Genomic DNA, 16627 nt, shown 5'->3' on the forward strand with positions numbered 1-16627 from the left:
ACACCCCCGCCCCCTGCCCTTCCCGAGGGCAGCAGCCGCGGCCCGGAGATAAGCGCTAGCACGGCACCGGGCTCTGCCTGGGCTAGTGGCACCGACTTGGGTATGTTTCTTATGAATATTACACGCAGAGCAGCTCTGGGGGGGCAGTGGGGGGTGCTGGGGCGGGCAGGAAGGGAGACTAAGGCTGCTGGGGAAGCGCGGGCCGACGTGGGGGATGGGGCTGAAACGAGGGGAGGGACCCGAGGTGGGGGGAGCTCCTCGGCGGCGGGAGGAGGGTAGCCTCCCCCCACCCCCAATGTCCTCCCTCTCTTCGCTCCTAGGCGTCACTGAAGTCCAGGAAAATTATGCTAATGAGGACAAAAGGCTCTCACAAAGGGGATCTCTCGCCGGGCCTCTATTTCCTAGGAATCCTTTTGAGAAACCACGTATCTGCCCTGGACATTTCCAATTGTGGGGCGAGGGGAAAGAGAAACTGGAGAAGTTGAGTTCCCCAGACTTTGGGCAGTTTACCTCACCTGCCAACCTCAATCCAGACACCCCAAAGCCAATCTTTGGGGAGATTTGGATAAGGCTTTTCTCCAGAGACCTCCCCAAGAGCCACTGGGCTGTCTTTGGTTATATTTTTCGGCAGAAACTGCTGAAATCCTGGCAGCCAGAAGGAAAGTGTCCTGGGGGAGATGTACATTTGTCCCAGTAGTGAAACAGAACGGGCCGGGCTCAAGTACACACAAGAGTGTCTAGAAACGCGGCTCTCCAGCGATCCTGTGCCCATTTCACAGTACAGACACGCAGCTCACCCACAGGGAAGACAGATAAAGCTCTCAACCCAACAGAAACAGACATCCATGATATACATATACATATATATATATATATGTATATATATATATATATTCTTAATTAGTGGGATGGAGGAACACTGAGCTGAGCCGTGGAAACAACCGAATTTGCCTGGTAATAGTCTCTCAGCCGCCCAGGTTCAAGAAGCAAACTCTGCAAGGGTACCAGTGTGGCAAAAAGAGAGAAATGGAGATTTCGTGCAATTCCGAGGCGTCATCGGCGGGTCCTTCTCAAAGGAAGGTGTTAAAAATATAAGTAGTATGTTTAAACTGTCAGGGAGCCAAAGTGTCACCTTAGAGCAAAAACAAAGCCAGGGGAAAAGGGAAAAATCAAAAAGCACTCCGAGCCAGGGTGGCCTCATGCATACCAATGGTTTTTGTCATTTATGGCTGGGCAAGATTTATGACTCGGCGCCCCAAAGCTGTAAACAGAGCACAAAACAGCAAACACTTGCTCCTTATGGCATATTGCGGCGGAGCAACTTGAAAGGGGGAGCCGGGGCCGCGTAGGAGGTGAGAGCCGGCCGCAAAAATCCGCGCTCCGCGGCATTTTCTCTTCAAATCCACCCGGTCGGATGTGGCATTTAAAGAAAGAAGGCGTGGGTCAATAATCAACCCGCACTTTCTCCTCCAAACTGCTGACGCTACTCTCATCGTCTCCTCAGCTAAGCCAGCTGCTGGAAAGGCCAGCTCTCCGTGAGAACCTGCCGGGGAGGGGACAGTCTGGGCCTAGGGGGCCAGGGCGCCCCGAATGCATACGTTTCAACTGGCGCCAAGACCATGCCGGGCAAAACGCGAGCACTGGACCTGAAGAGCCGCGGGAACCAAGGCAGATCTGGGGCGGGAGCTCAGCTCGGGCCAGGGCCTCTATCAACCCTGGACTAGGTGGCTTCTGGCCTGAGGGCCTTAGCGGGCAGAAACGGGGCTCCGACCTCAAGACTAGGGTCTGGAGTCCTGGCACTCAGATTGCCGGTGCCCGGCCTCACGCCTCTCTGCTGAAATCCAAAGGACTGGCTTTGCAGCAAGCGCAGGCGAGATTTTTTTAAAACAATAATTTATACTGGTGGAAGGTTTTTGTTTGTTGGTTTGTTATTGTTTTTTTTAAGAGAAAATACCGCTTGTTAATTTCCACCTCCAGAAATTACCCGCTGCTGCTGCCGCTACTGTGCCCTTTCTAGGCAAATCCCTCGGCAGTTCACCCGGCTCCGCCAAAACCACCAAGCTTTGCAGTACTGAGAGGACCCCTCGGCTCCCCCAAGTCCCCCAAATCCTTGGTTCCCAATCTCTCATCCAAGGGGACTAGAAGAAAACGTTTTTTCAACACTAGAAGAATACTTGAAGCAGCAAAGGTGCCTGTGGCGCCTTTCCACCATTCAAGGGGGTGTCCTCCTGAACACGTCTGAGGGGGCCTCCAGCAGCTCCAAGGCTGTGCAGCCAGGGAGGAAGGTGAGGAATAATTGCGGGCAGGAAGAGGCATCAAAATCCCAAAATGGGGAGGAAAATTATTGAGGAATTATACTTGCCTGTGAGGGTGAGGCTGGCATTTTGAGAGTAGAAGGGAACCAGCCTTTTTTTGATAACTAATAGATTAGCTATAATGGAGTGGCTTTACCTCTTTCCTGGGAGGAAAAACCAGTCCAAGCTCTATAAATTTGGCTATTGGTTTCTTGCTTCTTCTCACTGTTCACGATTTTATACAGAACCAGCTTGAGAGTTCATCGCTAGATATTTATTCAGCTTGCTGGCACTGAAGCGACAATAAAAAGATGCCTCTAACAAACCTCTCTTCCCTCTCTCATTCTTTCTAGCGAAACTATATTATTTATGAGTCTTTAACTGGGTCAAAAATGCGCCAGAACTGGGTCATAAATCATATGAAATGCTGACAAGTAATTGAACAGCAATTAAAGCTTACATTTTATTTCCAAGGGGTGTTTTAGAGCACTTGAAAGGGCCTCAGTTAAACATGGTTACTGCCGAGGCCAGCATGGGGGAGGGCAGAAGGGCCCTTTCCTTCTGGGAAAGTAAATCCCACTCAAGTAGGGGAAGCCTGATTTGATTTTTTTTTTCAAGTACAGAAAGAAATAAGATTTTTTAAAAAGTAAAATGGGCAAATCCGATTTCTGACTCCTTTGTAGGCATCCCTTTTCCTGCTCCAAGGAGCAGACAAAAGCGGACTTTCCTTCCCCTTTCCAGGGAGTTTTTCACTCTTCCCAGGAGTGTGGGGTCCCCAAAGCCCAATTAGCTTGGGCTTTCCCGGTAATTTGGAAGCATACAGTTTAACTTTCATCTGCCTCTGTCCTGGCTACAGCTCGGTTGGTTTCTGGGACCGTAAAGCTGGAGAGATGTCTGTCTCTGCTTCCTGAGGACTCTGTGTCCAGACTTCTCTCCCACCCAGGGTGCACCAGCCAGTTCTCAAACTCTCCAAGCCTGCTGTGGACATACAGGGAGTGTCCAGACTAAGCACACTGGTGAAACCCAAATCCAGCCTCGGCTTGGCTCCCTCCTTTCTCTGTCTCCTGAATGTTAGAATAAGTGAGCTCAGGCATCCAGCATGTTCACCGCCCCCGCAAGGCTTTCCTAGATCTGAACAGTCTTTCTCTATCCCTCCCCAGGCAGAGAGTGCTTGGGAAATAATGAGTAGACCCTCTGGTCTGGCACCAGCCCTCCAGTCCAGTCTGGCTCCCTGGATCTGGCTCCTTGGGTTCAGTTTATGGGAAAGCATGCTCTGCAACCCAGCACTGAACAAAGTGTCTGGAAGCATCATCAATAAAATGGCAGCGCATCTACACATTTCCCTCATTGATTTCCCTCTTCCAGCTGCTCAGGCTGCCCAGGTCAGCTCTAATTCAACATCCCTGGCAGAATAACACCACCAACCCAGGAGAAATTCCCCTTCTCACCCACCCAGTGCCCATCCCCTCCAGGCGATCTCGCCTTGGGAGCTTCAGTGCCGCACCTCGCTTCAGCAGCCCCCAGGCTTCAGGACCCTCTCTCTGCCTGAAGCTCAGCTCCTAAGACTCCAGCCCTGCCCCGCTGCAGTGGACAATGCCACCCTTGCACCGGAGGCCATCGGGGGCCACCTAGTAGCCTCCAAGTGTCCCCTCCTTTATTCCCCCAACACTTTCCAGGGAATTAAACTAAGAGTCTGAGGTGCTATTGGAAATCTTTCAAACGGTTTCAATTCTAAAAGAGAAACAAAGGAAGAGAGAGGCTGAGGGTCCTGTCCATGAGCCAGGGTCTCCTCCCCTGACCTTTGTCTCTCACAGCCATAATTCACTCTAGATATGAACAATCAGCGGAAATACCTTAAAATAAATTCCATCCTCCTGGTGTGGCCTTGAGTCCCATCGGTTAGCTCTAGCTCGCTCAGAACTGCTCCATGAGTGCTGAAAACTGCAACCCGCTCAGAGAGCGCTCTCCGGAGAAGGAGAAGGAGAAGGAGGAGGTGGGTGCGTGGGGGTGGAGGGGGAAAGCTCTGGCTCTGAAGAGAATCTAGAAAACGTAATCACAGGAGAAGCCTGCCTGGGTCTCCGCTCCAAATGCCACAATAATGCGCTGTATTATGTGCTCACGTGGTCATACGTCAACTTAAATCCTTTTATTTGAAATAGGGAATCACTGAAGGAACTAGGTTTCCAAGCAGAACATTTAACTTTGGGGGAGGGGAGGGGAGGATCCTTGACCAGCAGTCTGTAAGAATTTTGTCTAAGCAGTAGGATGCTGGGGGCCACCCCCCCCAATGAGTGCCATATAAGACCGTTTATCTCCACTTATATTTCTTTACACATACTCCAAACACAAGGGAACAGCAATGCTATCCATATTCTTAGAGTCCACTTAACTATCCTTATGGCCTCCCACCCAAAAACAAGCTGAATGCAACACACCCAAGCACTCCAGTCTCCTCTGGCCCACAGGCCAGCATATCAAAAGGCAAGGGCCAGGCCCAGAATTGATTGGCCTGGTCAGAGACTTCCTCAGGCCTGCCATTGTATGGAGTTTGCTAACACCCACACCATACACCACAGCCACTGGAGAAACCAAAAAGACCCACAGTTACCTGACAAAAGGTTAAGGCATCTCCTCCAAGTCCAGCTGGTTTTGTTCAATGGGAGCCCGCTAGAAAAGATGTGCCTGGCTATAGAATGGTTAAGTGAGGGTTTTACAAAGTCTGGAAGGACCTAGTGCCCTGGCCAAAGCTGTACTTACGCATTTCCTCAGTGCATAGCTGAGTGATACATGAAATTACAGGTTTCTAAAGATGAAAAATGTCAGGGGAAATGATCTAATTGTCTCTGCTAGAGAAAAAAATGAACCAACCTTCACTGGAGTCCCTTAAGTTAACCTGCAAGACAACCTGGGACTCTCCCTACAGGCTGGTCTATCCACCCTCCCCTAAGACAATTCTAAGTCCATCAGCAAACTCTCCCCCCAGCCCCTGCCAAGTCTCTGCAGAAACATCAATTGAAAGATGAGAAGGAGCTCCCTTCAGAACTCTCAGAACAGTCTTAAGCAGAGAACCAGCAGAGAACCAACTCTGCCAAGAAGGAACCTGACTGAAACGAATAAGCTGCACCCACCCTTATTCTACCCCTACTGCTGCCTTCTGCTTGGTGACACTGCCCACTGATTTCAACACTGCACCTTTTCACCAGCTGTCTAAAACATTCCTCTCTGCTGGTCTTAGTTTCTGAACTTTGAGAGTGCTCTGAGGCTGGTAAGATCCTCGTGCCATATTCTTTTGTTCCTTGAGAGTAAGCCTTCAGCTAGCTAAGCATGAGGACTCACTTGAAGCAGCTGCAGGAGGCTGTGTATGATTCTTTCCCTACTCTATTTCCCTGCCTGGGAGCAGAAGGGGTCTGATGAGAACGTAAAGCCCTCAATAAGGAGGCTTGGTCTTGGGGAAATCCAAATCAGAAGGGTGATAAAAGAAGAGACCTAATCCCCTGGAAGCAAGTCCACACCTAAACTGGTAGCAATATTCCAATAAGGTTCTGTTTGTAGTATAGCTGGAAGAAGGAACTTACCTAGCTCCTATCTCAGTCACAAGTTGGAAAATAAGAACCCAAGTGAAAAACCTGCCTTTCTCAGGTTTGGGGGATGGGGGAAATGGATCAAAGGCTGGTTTCCAAAAAGCATTCTCCTGTCCCCCATGATCTCAGTCCTCTAATTCTTACTGACCTCTGATCCCTTTATACCCTCCCTAATCATTCATATTGTGCCCTCCAGATACTCTAAAAAAGAACCTGGAAATATTGTCCAGTTACTGGCAAACTCTCCTCCCTAAATTTCTGGAGATGTATCAACTCAAAGATAAGAAGGGGCCCCCTTCAGAACTCTCAGAACAGTCTTTAGGATATCGAAACTCTTGAGGTCATAAATCAATGGGAGAAGTCCTTGGTACTGCTTCAGAAAAATGCCTTAACCCCAGCAAGGCCCAGAGGCATGTCAGCTCCAGGTTGGAGCCTCCATACCACTGCTAACATCCCAGTTAATATTCCAACCGCTGTTTAACAATTAACATTAACGACTTGGGGTGGGATGGGGTGATTTGGTAGGATGAGAAGGGAAAACTCTGAGAAGTCAAAGAAAATTTAACTTCTGAGGTTAAAAAAACAGCTTCCCTAAGAGAGATCTTGGCCTGGGCAACCCATCCAGGGAACCAGCAGCTGAGAGTTCTCCTTCACCACTCTGAAATCCATTTTCCTGGAGCAAAGCTATGGGCTGTTTAAAAATCCAGCTGCCAGTCCCCCTTTACTCACTCCTCTGGCCTCCAACCTAGCCAGGGCTGGGACCCACACTGTGGTCCAGGCCACCAGAGCCAAAATAGAGGGAAAGTTGGCTTGGAAAGAGCAGGCAACCAAGGATACAGACCGTTAGTCAATATTTGCAAAGCTGTTGGCAGATTAGATGTATCTGTACTCAAACACTGCAATCTGATTTGTCTATCAAAAATACACTTAACATTTTTGTCCCTTTAGTTAAGTCTAGTGGGTTTTCTACTCAGCATCAGGTAAGGCTCTCTTAGCCCACTGTGTGTGTGTGCACACACACGTGTAGATAATAGATTATTATTTAACATGAGATATTTCCTGTGGGTGCAACTGTGTACAAATGGGCTCCAAGTTCTCTGGACACATGTGAATGTGTATACCTATCCTATTATACAGATGGCCCCAAATTCCTGCAACTATTTATACATGCAATTGTTCTGTTGTTTCAAGAGATGAAAATCATATATACACACTGAGTTGCAAATTCCTCAAATGTTCCATCTATATTTGATATAAACAGATACACAGTAGCTGATAAAGCAACCCAGCTTTATTATTACTGTTTACTTCCTATCGGATAAAATAATAATTGCATCCAGAATACCCTATCAGCTTTAGAGCACTATTGACTAGCATGTTGCAATTAATTAACAACCTGATATCTATTTAGGATCAATTTTAGGGAAGACTGAGGTCTAAGAAATAGAAAACAAAATCTCTAAACTTTTTTAAAAAGTAGTAATTCCCGAAAAAAGAAAGCAAACTCATTCGTTAATACCAGCTTCTGAGTGCTATTTCAGCAGCCCCTCCCCCAAACAGGCACGTAATTTATGGATCTTTTACAAGGTAATAAACCACAGTAATTACCTCACTGCATCCCAAACTAAGAGAACAAATTAAGCCAGAACTTGAAAAGAATTTTAAAGAGTTTTCCCTTGTTCCAAATAGAAAAAGAAAACGCCGAGACATAGAAGACCGTGCTTTTCCTGTAGGAAGAACCGCGAATCTGCCCTGGTGAAGGAAGAAGACCCGCTGCCTGCGAAGACCTGAACGTTCGAAATACAGCAACTTCTCTCATGCCTAGGAAAGGCAAAAGGATCCGAGAAACTGCAAGGCGGTGAGACAACTTTTCCTCAACAGACCTGGTACTGGCGACAATTTCTTAACTCATAGTCTCCGCAGTCGACAAGGAGAGCGGCCCACGCAGCGGCTGCCGCGCCCGCGCCCGTGGCCTCTACTTGCTTTTGCCCCGCTGTTCCGTGTAGTGGTTTGTTTGGGGCTTGCAAGAAGAAACAAACACACCCCCTCTGACTACCCCCACCCCATCTTTGGCTTCTGCAACCGCTGCTCAGGCCTATGGCCCAGTCTGGGGTAGACTCTTTGTCTGCCTGAAGCCCCGCATTCTCCGGGCATGCTGCTGAAGGGAATCCAACTCCAAACTCCACCGAAGTTAAATATTGACCAGAACCTCTTTCAACCGGCTGCAGTTGCCAGGAGCCCTGGAGGGCAAACTCCTCCCAGCTGCCCTGTTGCAAAGTCCCGCACAGCGAAGAGTTTTGGCACAGCGCTTACCTCCAAAGATGTTTAAATCTGAACCAGGAATTGTCTCCAACTCCAGGCGCTCAGGGAATCGCCTTTTCTGGTGTCCAGACGCTCTGCAGACAAATAAACAGCAGAGGGTGAACGATGGCTGTGAGGGAAGGGAGTTAGAGGACCGGAGTGGGAAGCGCGGCCCGCGCGGGCGCCAAGGTGGCCCCGGGGGTGACGCGGACACGGAGGAGTCGCCAGGGCACTCGTCCATGCGGCGCACTCATTGCTCGAAATGTTCCATTCTACAAATGGCCCGAAGATAGTGATTTATTTTTGTAAAATAAATGCATACTCCATCTCCGCACCCGCATTCTCTCCTCTTTCTTTCTCTTTTTTCAGGGGTTGGGCAGGGAAAGGGGAAAGAAAATGGACCAGACGAAGGAAGATGGGAAGGTGGAAGAGGCTTTGCTGATGGTGTGGGCTCCTCTCGGAGGGCTCCTCACGCACCCCAACTTGGAGAATGTGAATGCTGGCTTTATTTTCTTTTCCTAACAAAGGGAAGCCTTGTCTGGGAGCATTCAATCACGGAGTCTCCTGAAACCTTACTAATAGTGCTCATTTCTGTTGGCGCAAAATCAGACCCGGGCTCAGTCCACGGGCAGAAGGCTGTCTTGAGAGGTTTTGTCTTCTGGTTCATTCAAGTTATGGGTGCTCACTTCTTGGTCCTAGTGGGCTGGCCGCACGACCACAGCCCCAGTCTCTCAGAGCAGGCCAATTAAGGCTGCTGGAAACTGGAAGAATGCAGGCACTGAACAATACCAGATCCGGGGTCTGATCCTGCCCCGCCTGTGCGGCAGGCAAAAGTAGGCTTCGTGCCCTAATTCTGCTGCAATCTCATCCCTCACAATATTTGCAACCCTCTCTTGCCCCCTAAACATCAAACGGTTATCGAGCTGTTAGCCAACTTTTCTGGGGTGGGAGACACTAGGGAAGAGGCAAAGAATCGTGCCTTGAGCGGGGTCCTGCCTTGGAGAAGTTCTCCCCTCCACAGGGACTCTGCAGGACCCTTTGCTTCCACAGACCTAGTCTTGCTCCCAATGCTCCTTCACCCAGACCCAGGTAGCCTCTCCAAACTCCAGCCTGCCCCAAAGCAGTCCTTTGCTGTCTGCCCTGGGTCCATGCAATCCTGTTGATGGAGCCAAGAGGGGCTACCAAATAGCTGAGGAGTCTCTTAGCGCGGTAAACAAGTGGCCGCAAACCAGCAACTGCCCTCTGTCACTGTTCATCTGCAGCCCCCACATGCCTTCAAAATGGGACTCGGAATTCCTGCATCCCTTTCTCTTGTCCAAACCTGCCATCTGCATCCCCAAAGGGAGCGCCCCCTGGCCTTGCAACTCTTGGCGTGGCCCCAAGCAAGGTGGGCTCAGCCATCCTGCACTTTGCCACTCAACTTCACCCCAGAAAGATCCGCTATGCCACCATCCACCACCACCACCCAGCACGACGCTTAGGAGTACTGTAATTATTATGGTTGTTATAATTTTTTCTATTTCCTTCTCCCCAAGTCTAATATTCGTGGTTGCTGCTCCCCATAAATCGTTCAAACTAATGAGTCACAGGGAGATGTTTCCCAGGTCTCTCGCTCTGCAATGGCCGCCGCCGCCGCTGTGGCCTCTCTCTCCGCGTTTTTGGCGCTCGCTTGCTCCCTCGCTCGCCCAGCGCGAGTGATTTATGAACGCCGGGAAAATTGAACAAAGCCGCGCGCCCGTCCTGTGGTATCTCTGCAGCCTTCCCCAGCGTGAATCAGAACATTACCAACTGTCTGCGCATCCGTCCCACTTCATCACCAAAGCCAAGATGTGACCGCAAAAAACCCAAGCCCGAACTCACGTTTCACCGGACACGGCGCGCTCCCGGACTGGCAGAAACCCTGTGGAAAAAGCCCCAAGACCCAGCGAGGGCCTGCTGGCTCGGGTCCTGCCCGCTGAAGAGCTCTCTCTTGCCTTCCTGAAGGAGTTAAAAGCCTTTGGAGATAAATCTGAGGGTGTGTGTTTTAAAAAACCAAATAGGAAGTTGGAGTCTCACTTCTGAGAGATTCATTCCTAGTGAGGCCCTGACGACTCCGATCCATTCCTGACGATCTGCATTAATTATTTAATGAGTCACGTGACCTCAAAGATTACAATTTCAATATCTCCCTCCAACAGGCACTACACCTTTATCAGCTGCAACCAGAGTCCTTGTTTGGCTTTTTTGTTCCCCAGGCCTCCGGAGCACATTCACCCTTGCCCTGATTTGGGGCAAGTGACCACCATCAAAATACTGGGGAGAGCATAGCATAGCAGCATTAGTCATTCTGGGATTATGAGCATTGCGGACAGTAGGGAGCCCACTGCTCTCCCAGGCACCCTGACATCCATCCCTTCCTGAGCCTAGTGGTCAGCCTTTCTGTCTGCCATGACTAGGGTGGTTTGGTTACAAAATCTCCCCAGGTAGCTTGATGGCCCATCAGGCAAGAACCCACCCTTCCCTTCTTTCCTGGCTGCACACACCTGTGGCCATCCATGTCAAGTGTAAGCCTAGATGCATACATCTGTTCCCAGAAGAATAGCTTCTGCAGAGGAAAGATGCTCATGCACTTACCCCATCGGGGTGAGACCAAAGGCTCCATTCAACATACACACTTAGTAACATAATGAACATGGGGTGGGAATTATTCAGCTGCCTCAGCTTTCTCATCTGTAAACTGTGAAGGCTGAATCAAAATGGCCTCCTGGTCTTTCACCTTGGATACTCTTTCAATCTGGGATTTTCTTTCAGCTCCAGAAATCAATCCCAAAAAGAGTGGGGCTGGCCTGAAAGGGTGGGGGACAGGAGGGTGGCTCCATGAGTTTGGAGCCTTCAGAAGAAGAGATGCCAGAGTTCCAAGCCAGAAGTTGCAGACTAGAAGGTTTTAAGACAGCCACAGCAGCCTCCCTGATGCCATCAAGAGATGTACATTCTCTTCCTTTTCTTCTCTTTTTTCCAGCCCATACTTTTTGAGACACAAAGCAAGGTTATTCTTGGGCCAGTGTGTAATACAGAAGAAGGGCAACAGAAGCCACAGCTGAGAAAGATGAGCCTGTGTTCTTCTATAGTATAGGACTGCATCTAGGGATGCAGAGACCAAGGGAGTGCCAAGGACAGCAAGCATATTGTCTGCACAGAAGCCACTCGTTCCACGGGAAGCCCCAGGTTTCTGTTGCTACATTGATTCTTTGGTGTTTTTCTTTTTTTCCATTCTAAAGAGTCCCTGATCCATTTCTATGTTGGAACTGCTAGAGGGAAGGCAACAGTGAGAACAGCAGCAGAGTTTGGAAGCTTTGGGGAAACAAGGGGACAGAGGAGAGATGGTGAGATGGTGATACCCACCCCATGGGGAGGAAGCTGAGATGTAAGGGAGTGGGGCACCCTGGAACAGCTGGATATAAAGTCAGAAAAGCTGTGCAAAGACCCCCCACCCCATATATCTAGGTAATCTTCCCATGAGCTCCATCGTGGGTATTAAGTACTCTACTACGCCTGTCACAGTTGAATTCCTGCTGTAATAAAACACCGGGTATGTCGTAGATTTCAGCAAAACTAGGGAAGAAAGCCTGCAAAGTGCCATTTTTCTTCAAGGGGGAGAATGTTAAGTACTTAATTCAAACTGTGACCATTAAAGTGTCTCCTATCCGATTTAGGTTGATTTCAGATGTTGACAAAACTTTTATCTTCCAAGTCATGCACAGCTTGGCTCTGTGACTAAAGCAGATGAGTGTGTATTGGAGGGAGGAAGGGAGGGAAAAGAGGAGAAAATTCATAAGGGTCATTTTGATAGGAGAATTATAGAACTTACACAAAATACTGTCTTTAAAGGTCAAGGGTTTAAGGGGCCAGTAGGGTTTGCTTAAAAAAAAAAAAACAATTAATGAGATAGAAAATTTGTCCTCTCGGTGAACTCTTATGGTTGCCCTAGCAAAGGGCAGACAATGCACGATTTTGAAGCACAAAGTGGGATTTTCTAATCTGTTACAACAAGCTCCCTTAAAAGCCAAATCTGAAACAGGCAAAACACTGTGAAGAAATGACATGATCATTTGGATCACTTTCAATAATTTTGATTTTGTAAAACTTGCCAATACCTTAATAACCAATACAGTTTGGACAAAAATGCCATTTTGTCATGGAATATCAGAAAAACTATATCTACTCTCTCTCTTCCTTTTCTGGATAGATTATAAAAGCAAGTGAAAGAAAGTCACCCCCTTCATCCCCACACAAGCTGCCTCCAGCATGAAGCTAATGAATGTCCCCATACCTCTCCTTCCCAACAAAGAAGAAATATAAGAATTTACCTTAAATGATGACAATCTGCCATTTGAGATTTTGCAGCTTGACACTCAATTTCCACCAAGAGTCTAGGCATTTTTTTTTTTTAGCAGACAGCCAAGATGCTGCGTCTTTGCCCGAAACCACATTATTTGCAAGAAGATCCCTCTCTCCTCCACAGACTTTTCCCAGAGAATGCCTTTCAGAATTGCTGTTGAATTACAAAGAAGTATTTATTGTATGAGGTGATTAATGATTCCTGGGAAAATTGCTATTTTCAGCGTGATTTAATTTCGTTTTACAAGTACGTGTAGCGGGGGGAGAGTTAATAAGTTTCAGCAGCAGTTGCACTGCCTCCAGAAATCCTTGGCACTCATTCACACCTTATAAAATATGCTTTATGCCAGGTTTGCCATGACTTAGGAAGGCATGTGTGTATTTGTTTGCCCCTGAATTTTCTTGGCCACTTAGAGACTAGTGTCCATCACTTTCTTTTCAACTCTAGTTTGTCTGTAGGTACAGAACTGATCACCCTTGTCCCTATCACACACAGGGCAGCAGGGTGAAAGAAGTACCAACACTGACACCAGCTAAAGGGTTTTTCCACTGATGAGAAAATGTGTTTAAAATTCCTCAGATATTGCAGAGGTAATTGAGCACCCCTTTCATCTTTGCTAAAATTACTACATGACCTAAAAGCTACACTTTTAAAGGCCAGGTGATAGTTCTAATATTATGGGGCTAGCGTGCATTGGTTTTCTGTATCTTGTTGCAGGGTACTCCCTGCAGTGAGCACCAAGTCTAAATCAGTAAACAAATACTAGGGTTAAGGAGATTGAGAAATGGGTTTTGATTTTCAACCTTTTGGATCTAGATATCTGGGATTGAGCAGAAAGATCACAGACAATTTGAGGAAAGTGACCCCCGTTCACAGTTTGGCTTTCTTCCAGCAGTGAACTCTCCCAGGTCTACTTTGCTTGGGGTGAATTTGGGGAGTATCATTATGCTTTTTCTTTCCTCGGAAGAAACTTTGGAGAGTATACTGGCAAAATTCACTTTATTTTGAAAGCTATTCTTCCAAAAAAGAGAAAAAAGCAAACAAACAAAAATCCTCAAGCTGTAGTTACTGAAGAGGACCTTAAGAACAGCCAAGAAATAAAAAACAATCTCAACCCTTTGCACAAACTATTTTTTATCTCCAGGGAAACAGGCAGATTAAGTGTGAAGGTGCAATAAATACCAAAGGGACCACTTCTTTCCAAGTGTGCTCAGAGTTCAGTGTGTAGAACAGCTGCAGAAACTCCTGGGCCTGCAGCACTGCATGGTTTCAGCTTTCATTGCAGGGAAGGACATGTTTCTATGCCTTACAGAGACTTGAAGCCTGAAAGCTTAGCCAAGTTTGGGAAGAAGAGGAGCCCTCTCAGAGCTCAAGAGCCTTCCTGCTTTTTGGAAGTTTTCCATAGTGGGTCAAGCCTGACAAGAGTTCAGCTCAAGTTGAACCACACACACACACACACACACACACACACACACACGCACACACAATCATGTGAGCAGTCAGAATCCTAGTGAACACAACCCAAGCCATCTACAAGGTTTTTATATTCAAGGTCAAGCATCGCAATCCAGAGGACTTTTGTTTTCTTGATGAAAAGCTTAGAAAACACACAAATCTGTCTTAGATTTTTAATGTTTTTTTAAATGGAGTTTATTCTTAACATATGGCTTTCTATATAGCCATATCACAATTTGTACAGTTCCATATAGATCTAAATGAACTCCCCTCTCCCCCAAGATTGTGCCCCAGAATTGGACAATATAACAATATCTTAAATAAATGCAAGGAAGGGAAACTAACATGTCACACCTACCATCAAGGTCTACACATTTTGAGAATTAAATAATCATGTGAGGCCCACAATGTCTACTCATTTATTCAGTTCAATACAAGCTTGTATGAGCTGCCTTAATAGGGGAGAAGGAGGTAAGAAAGGTGGGGAAAGGGTGTGTTTTCTTCTGCTTGCAACAAATATACAAGTACATGTCCCCCAGTCAGCACGGGCTGTCCAAGCTGACTTTAGCCATCTCAAAAGTATTTGATAGCAAATGGTCCTTCTTAGGTATCCAAACCTGACAGCCTTATTCAAGCCAGCAGGTTGTTCTACCAGCCAGCAACCTGGACAATTGTCCTCTCTTGGGTGGCAACCAGCACAAACTCTTACCCAATAATGTCTTCTTTTTGGTTATCCTTTTCACTAAGTTGGGTTTTGTTTTGGTGTCTATTATGGTCCAGATGGGGAGGGATGGATGAGAAAATGGGCAGGAAAAGACAGGAGAAAAGCAGGTAAGGGAGACAAACGGGTCTAGATTTCTAGAAGATTATATGGAGGAGGGAATGGGTGTGGAAGTGCCTGGGTGAGGGTGGGAATGGGGATGCGGGCTCTCAGTTTGTGCTTTCCCTGGTGGGCCGGCAGAGACCGAGTTGGAGGATCTCATCTTGGTGTTGGGCAGTTTGTGATCTTTCTTCCACTTCATCCTCCGGTTCTGAAACCAGATCTTGACCTGGCGCTCGGACAAGCAGAGCGTGTGGGCGATCTCGATGCGGCGCCGCCGGGTCAGGTAGCGGTTAAAGTGGAACTCCTTCTCCAGCTCCAAGACCTGCTGCCGAGTGTAGGCGGTTCGAGAACGCTTAGGCTCCCCTCCGTTATAACTGGGGTTGACTGAATGCCCAGAACCCCGAAGGAGAAGGCCAAGGAGGAGGGAGTGGAAGAGAGGGAAAGGAGGAGGAGAGAGAAGGTGGGGTGGGGAAGAGCAATTGGACATAATCATTATATAATAACCTGACACCAAGTTCACGCAAGATACATAAAACAGCAAAGAAAATGTTTCACAGGCTATTGACAACGGGAAACACCCGAGAGCCATAAAGAATGGTGCTGGGCATTGGGGCTGAAGAAAAGCTTCAAAGACACATGGCCTGAAGCCTCTGCCAGGGCAATTAAATTTATGGGGGCTATAATTACTGCCCTAACAGTTTGGCGTCTCGTAAATCTCCCGATAAAGGGACCCTGGGTACAAAAGGGTTCTCACGTTGGAATCAGGCGGCTGGCTGGCGCGCACATACCCACATCCTACTGCCGCCCAGGCCAGATGGGGGCTCACCTCCAGGAGCCCCCTTCCCCTGACCCACGCCCCGACCCTGGAACCCAGGCCTGGCCCCAGCCCGCCCTTCCGCGCCTACCCAGCGGCGCCACGTACCGGCGCTGACATGGATCTTCTTCATCCAGGGGTACACCACAGGCTCCTTGCCCTTCAGGCCCGGCGGGCTCTTGTCGGCCAAGAGCAGAGGGCACGCGGGGGCGCTGCCCCCTGCCGGGACGCCTGGGGTGGCGGGGGCAGCCTCGCAGCGCCGCGGGGGCGCGGGGGCCGCCGCGGGATGCGGCGGGGGAGGCGGCGGCCGGGGCTGCCGCCCTGGCTGTAGGACATGATTCGCATGCAGGCCGTGCGCAGGGCCCTTGGCGTGCGCTGGGGGCTGCTCAGGCTGCGGCGGCCGCCCAGGGCTGGCGTCGCCACGGTAGCCATAGGGGTAGGCGGTGTCCGCAGCACAGTGCGCCGGGTAGAGCGCGGCTGCGGGGTAGGCGGGCTCGCGGGCGGCCCGCGGCGCGTAGTAGGAGGCGGGGGGCTCGCGGCTGCCGCCCGCGTGAGGGAGCTGGGGCTGCTGCGGCGGCAGGTGCTGGGTCGCGGGCGCCGGGGGCTGCTGGTAGCCGGGGCCCCCGCCCGGGCCACCGTCTCCGCCGCCCGGGCCGCTGTGCTGCGCGTACTCCTCGAAGGGAGGGAACTTGGGCTCGATGTAGTTGGAGTTTATCAAAAACGAGCTCATGGTCATTAATTTGTGAAGTGCAAAAATACTAATTTTTCTCGCGTTGTCGTTTTTTCTGGGCTCGCTGAGGCCCCTCCCCCTCTTGCCTCGCTTCCCATCCCCCTTTCCTCTGCGCCCTTCCCTTCCCCCCGCTGTCAAGTGCCCACCCCTCCCCCTCCTGCCGACGCCACCACCAAAGTTCGCGCCGCTCCTCCCCCGCCCATGCGCGCGCGCGCGTTCCGCCTCAGCCCCGCGCGCGCCCCGCCCCGTGC

General features: G+C 49.3%; 2 protein-coding genes across 3 annotated transcripts in view; both read right to left on the reverse strand.

Moving 5' to 3' along the window:
- HOXA3 (homeobox A3) overlaps positions 1–12657 on the reverse strand; it is a 20323-nt gene extending 7666 nt beyond the window's left edge. The window contains exons 1-2 of one of the 2 annotated variants that reach the window (XM_012640734.1): positions 12523–12657; positions 8189–8271 (exon numbers count right to left, since the gene is read on the reverse strand). The gene's annotated coding sequence lies outside the window, so the exon portion shown is untranslated. Of the gene's footprint in view, positions 1–5486; positions 5566–8188; positions 8272–12522 lie in introns of those variants that run through there. The other variant, XM_012640735.1, reaches the window with a different exon arrangement.
- A 1515-nt stretch (positions 12658–14172) lies between these two features.
- On the reverse strand, positions 14173–16423 carry HOXA4 (homeobox A4). The gene is made up of 2 exons (XM_012640736.1): positions 15755–16423; positions 14173–15216 (listed from the first exon to the last, which is right to left on the reverse strand). The coding sequence occupies exons 1-2, from the start codon at positions 16380–16382 to the stop codon at positions 14876–14878; spliced, it is 969 nt and encodes a 322-aa protein (XP_012496190.1). The 5' UTR covers positions 16383–16423; the 3' UTR covers positions 14173–14875.
- Between the last annotated feature and the right edge of the window lie 204 nt (positions 16424–16627).

Source organism: Propithecus coquereli, unplaced genomic scaffold (genome assembly GCF_000956105.1).
Source record: "Propithecus coquereli isolate 6110/MARCELLA unplaced genomic scaffold, Pcoq_1.0 Scaffold156, whole genome shotgun sequence".
In the NCBI taxonomy this organism is placed as follows: Eukaryota; Metazoa; Chordata; class Mammalia; order Primates; family Indriidae; genus Propithecus; species Propithecus coquereli.

Coding starts and splice junctions, on each gene's coding strand:
- HOXA4 (XM_012640736.1), bottom strand. CDS start 16,382: ATGACCATGAGCTCGTTTTTGATAAACTCCAACTACATCGAGCCCAAG. Junction 15,217..15,754: donor GAAGATCCATGTCAGCGCCG/GTACGTGGCGCC, acceptor CTGGGCATTCAG/TCAACCCCAGTTATAACGGA.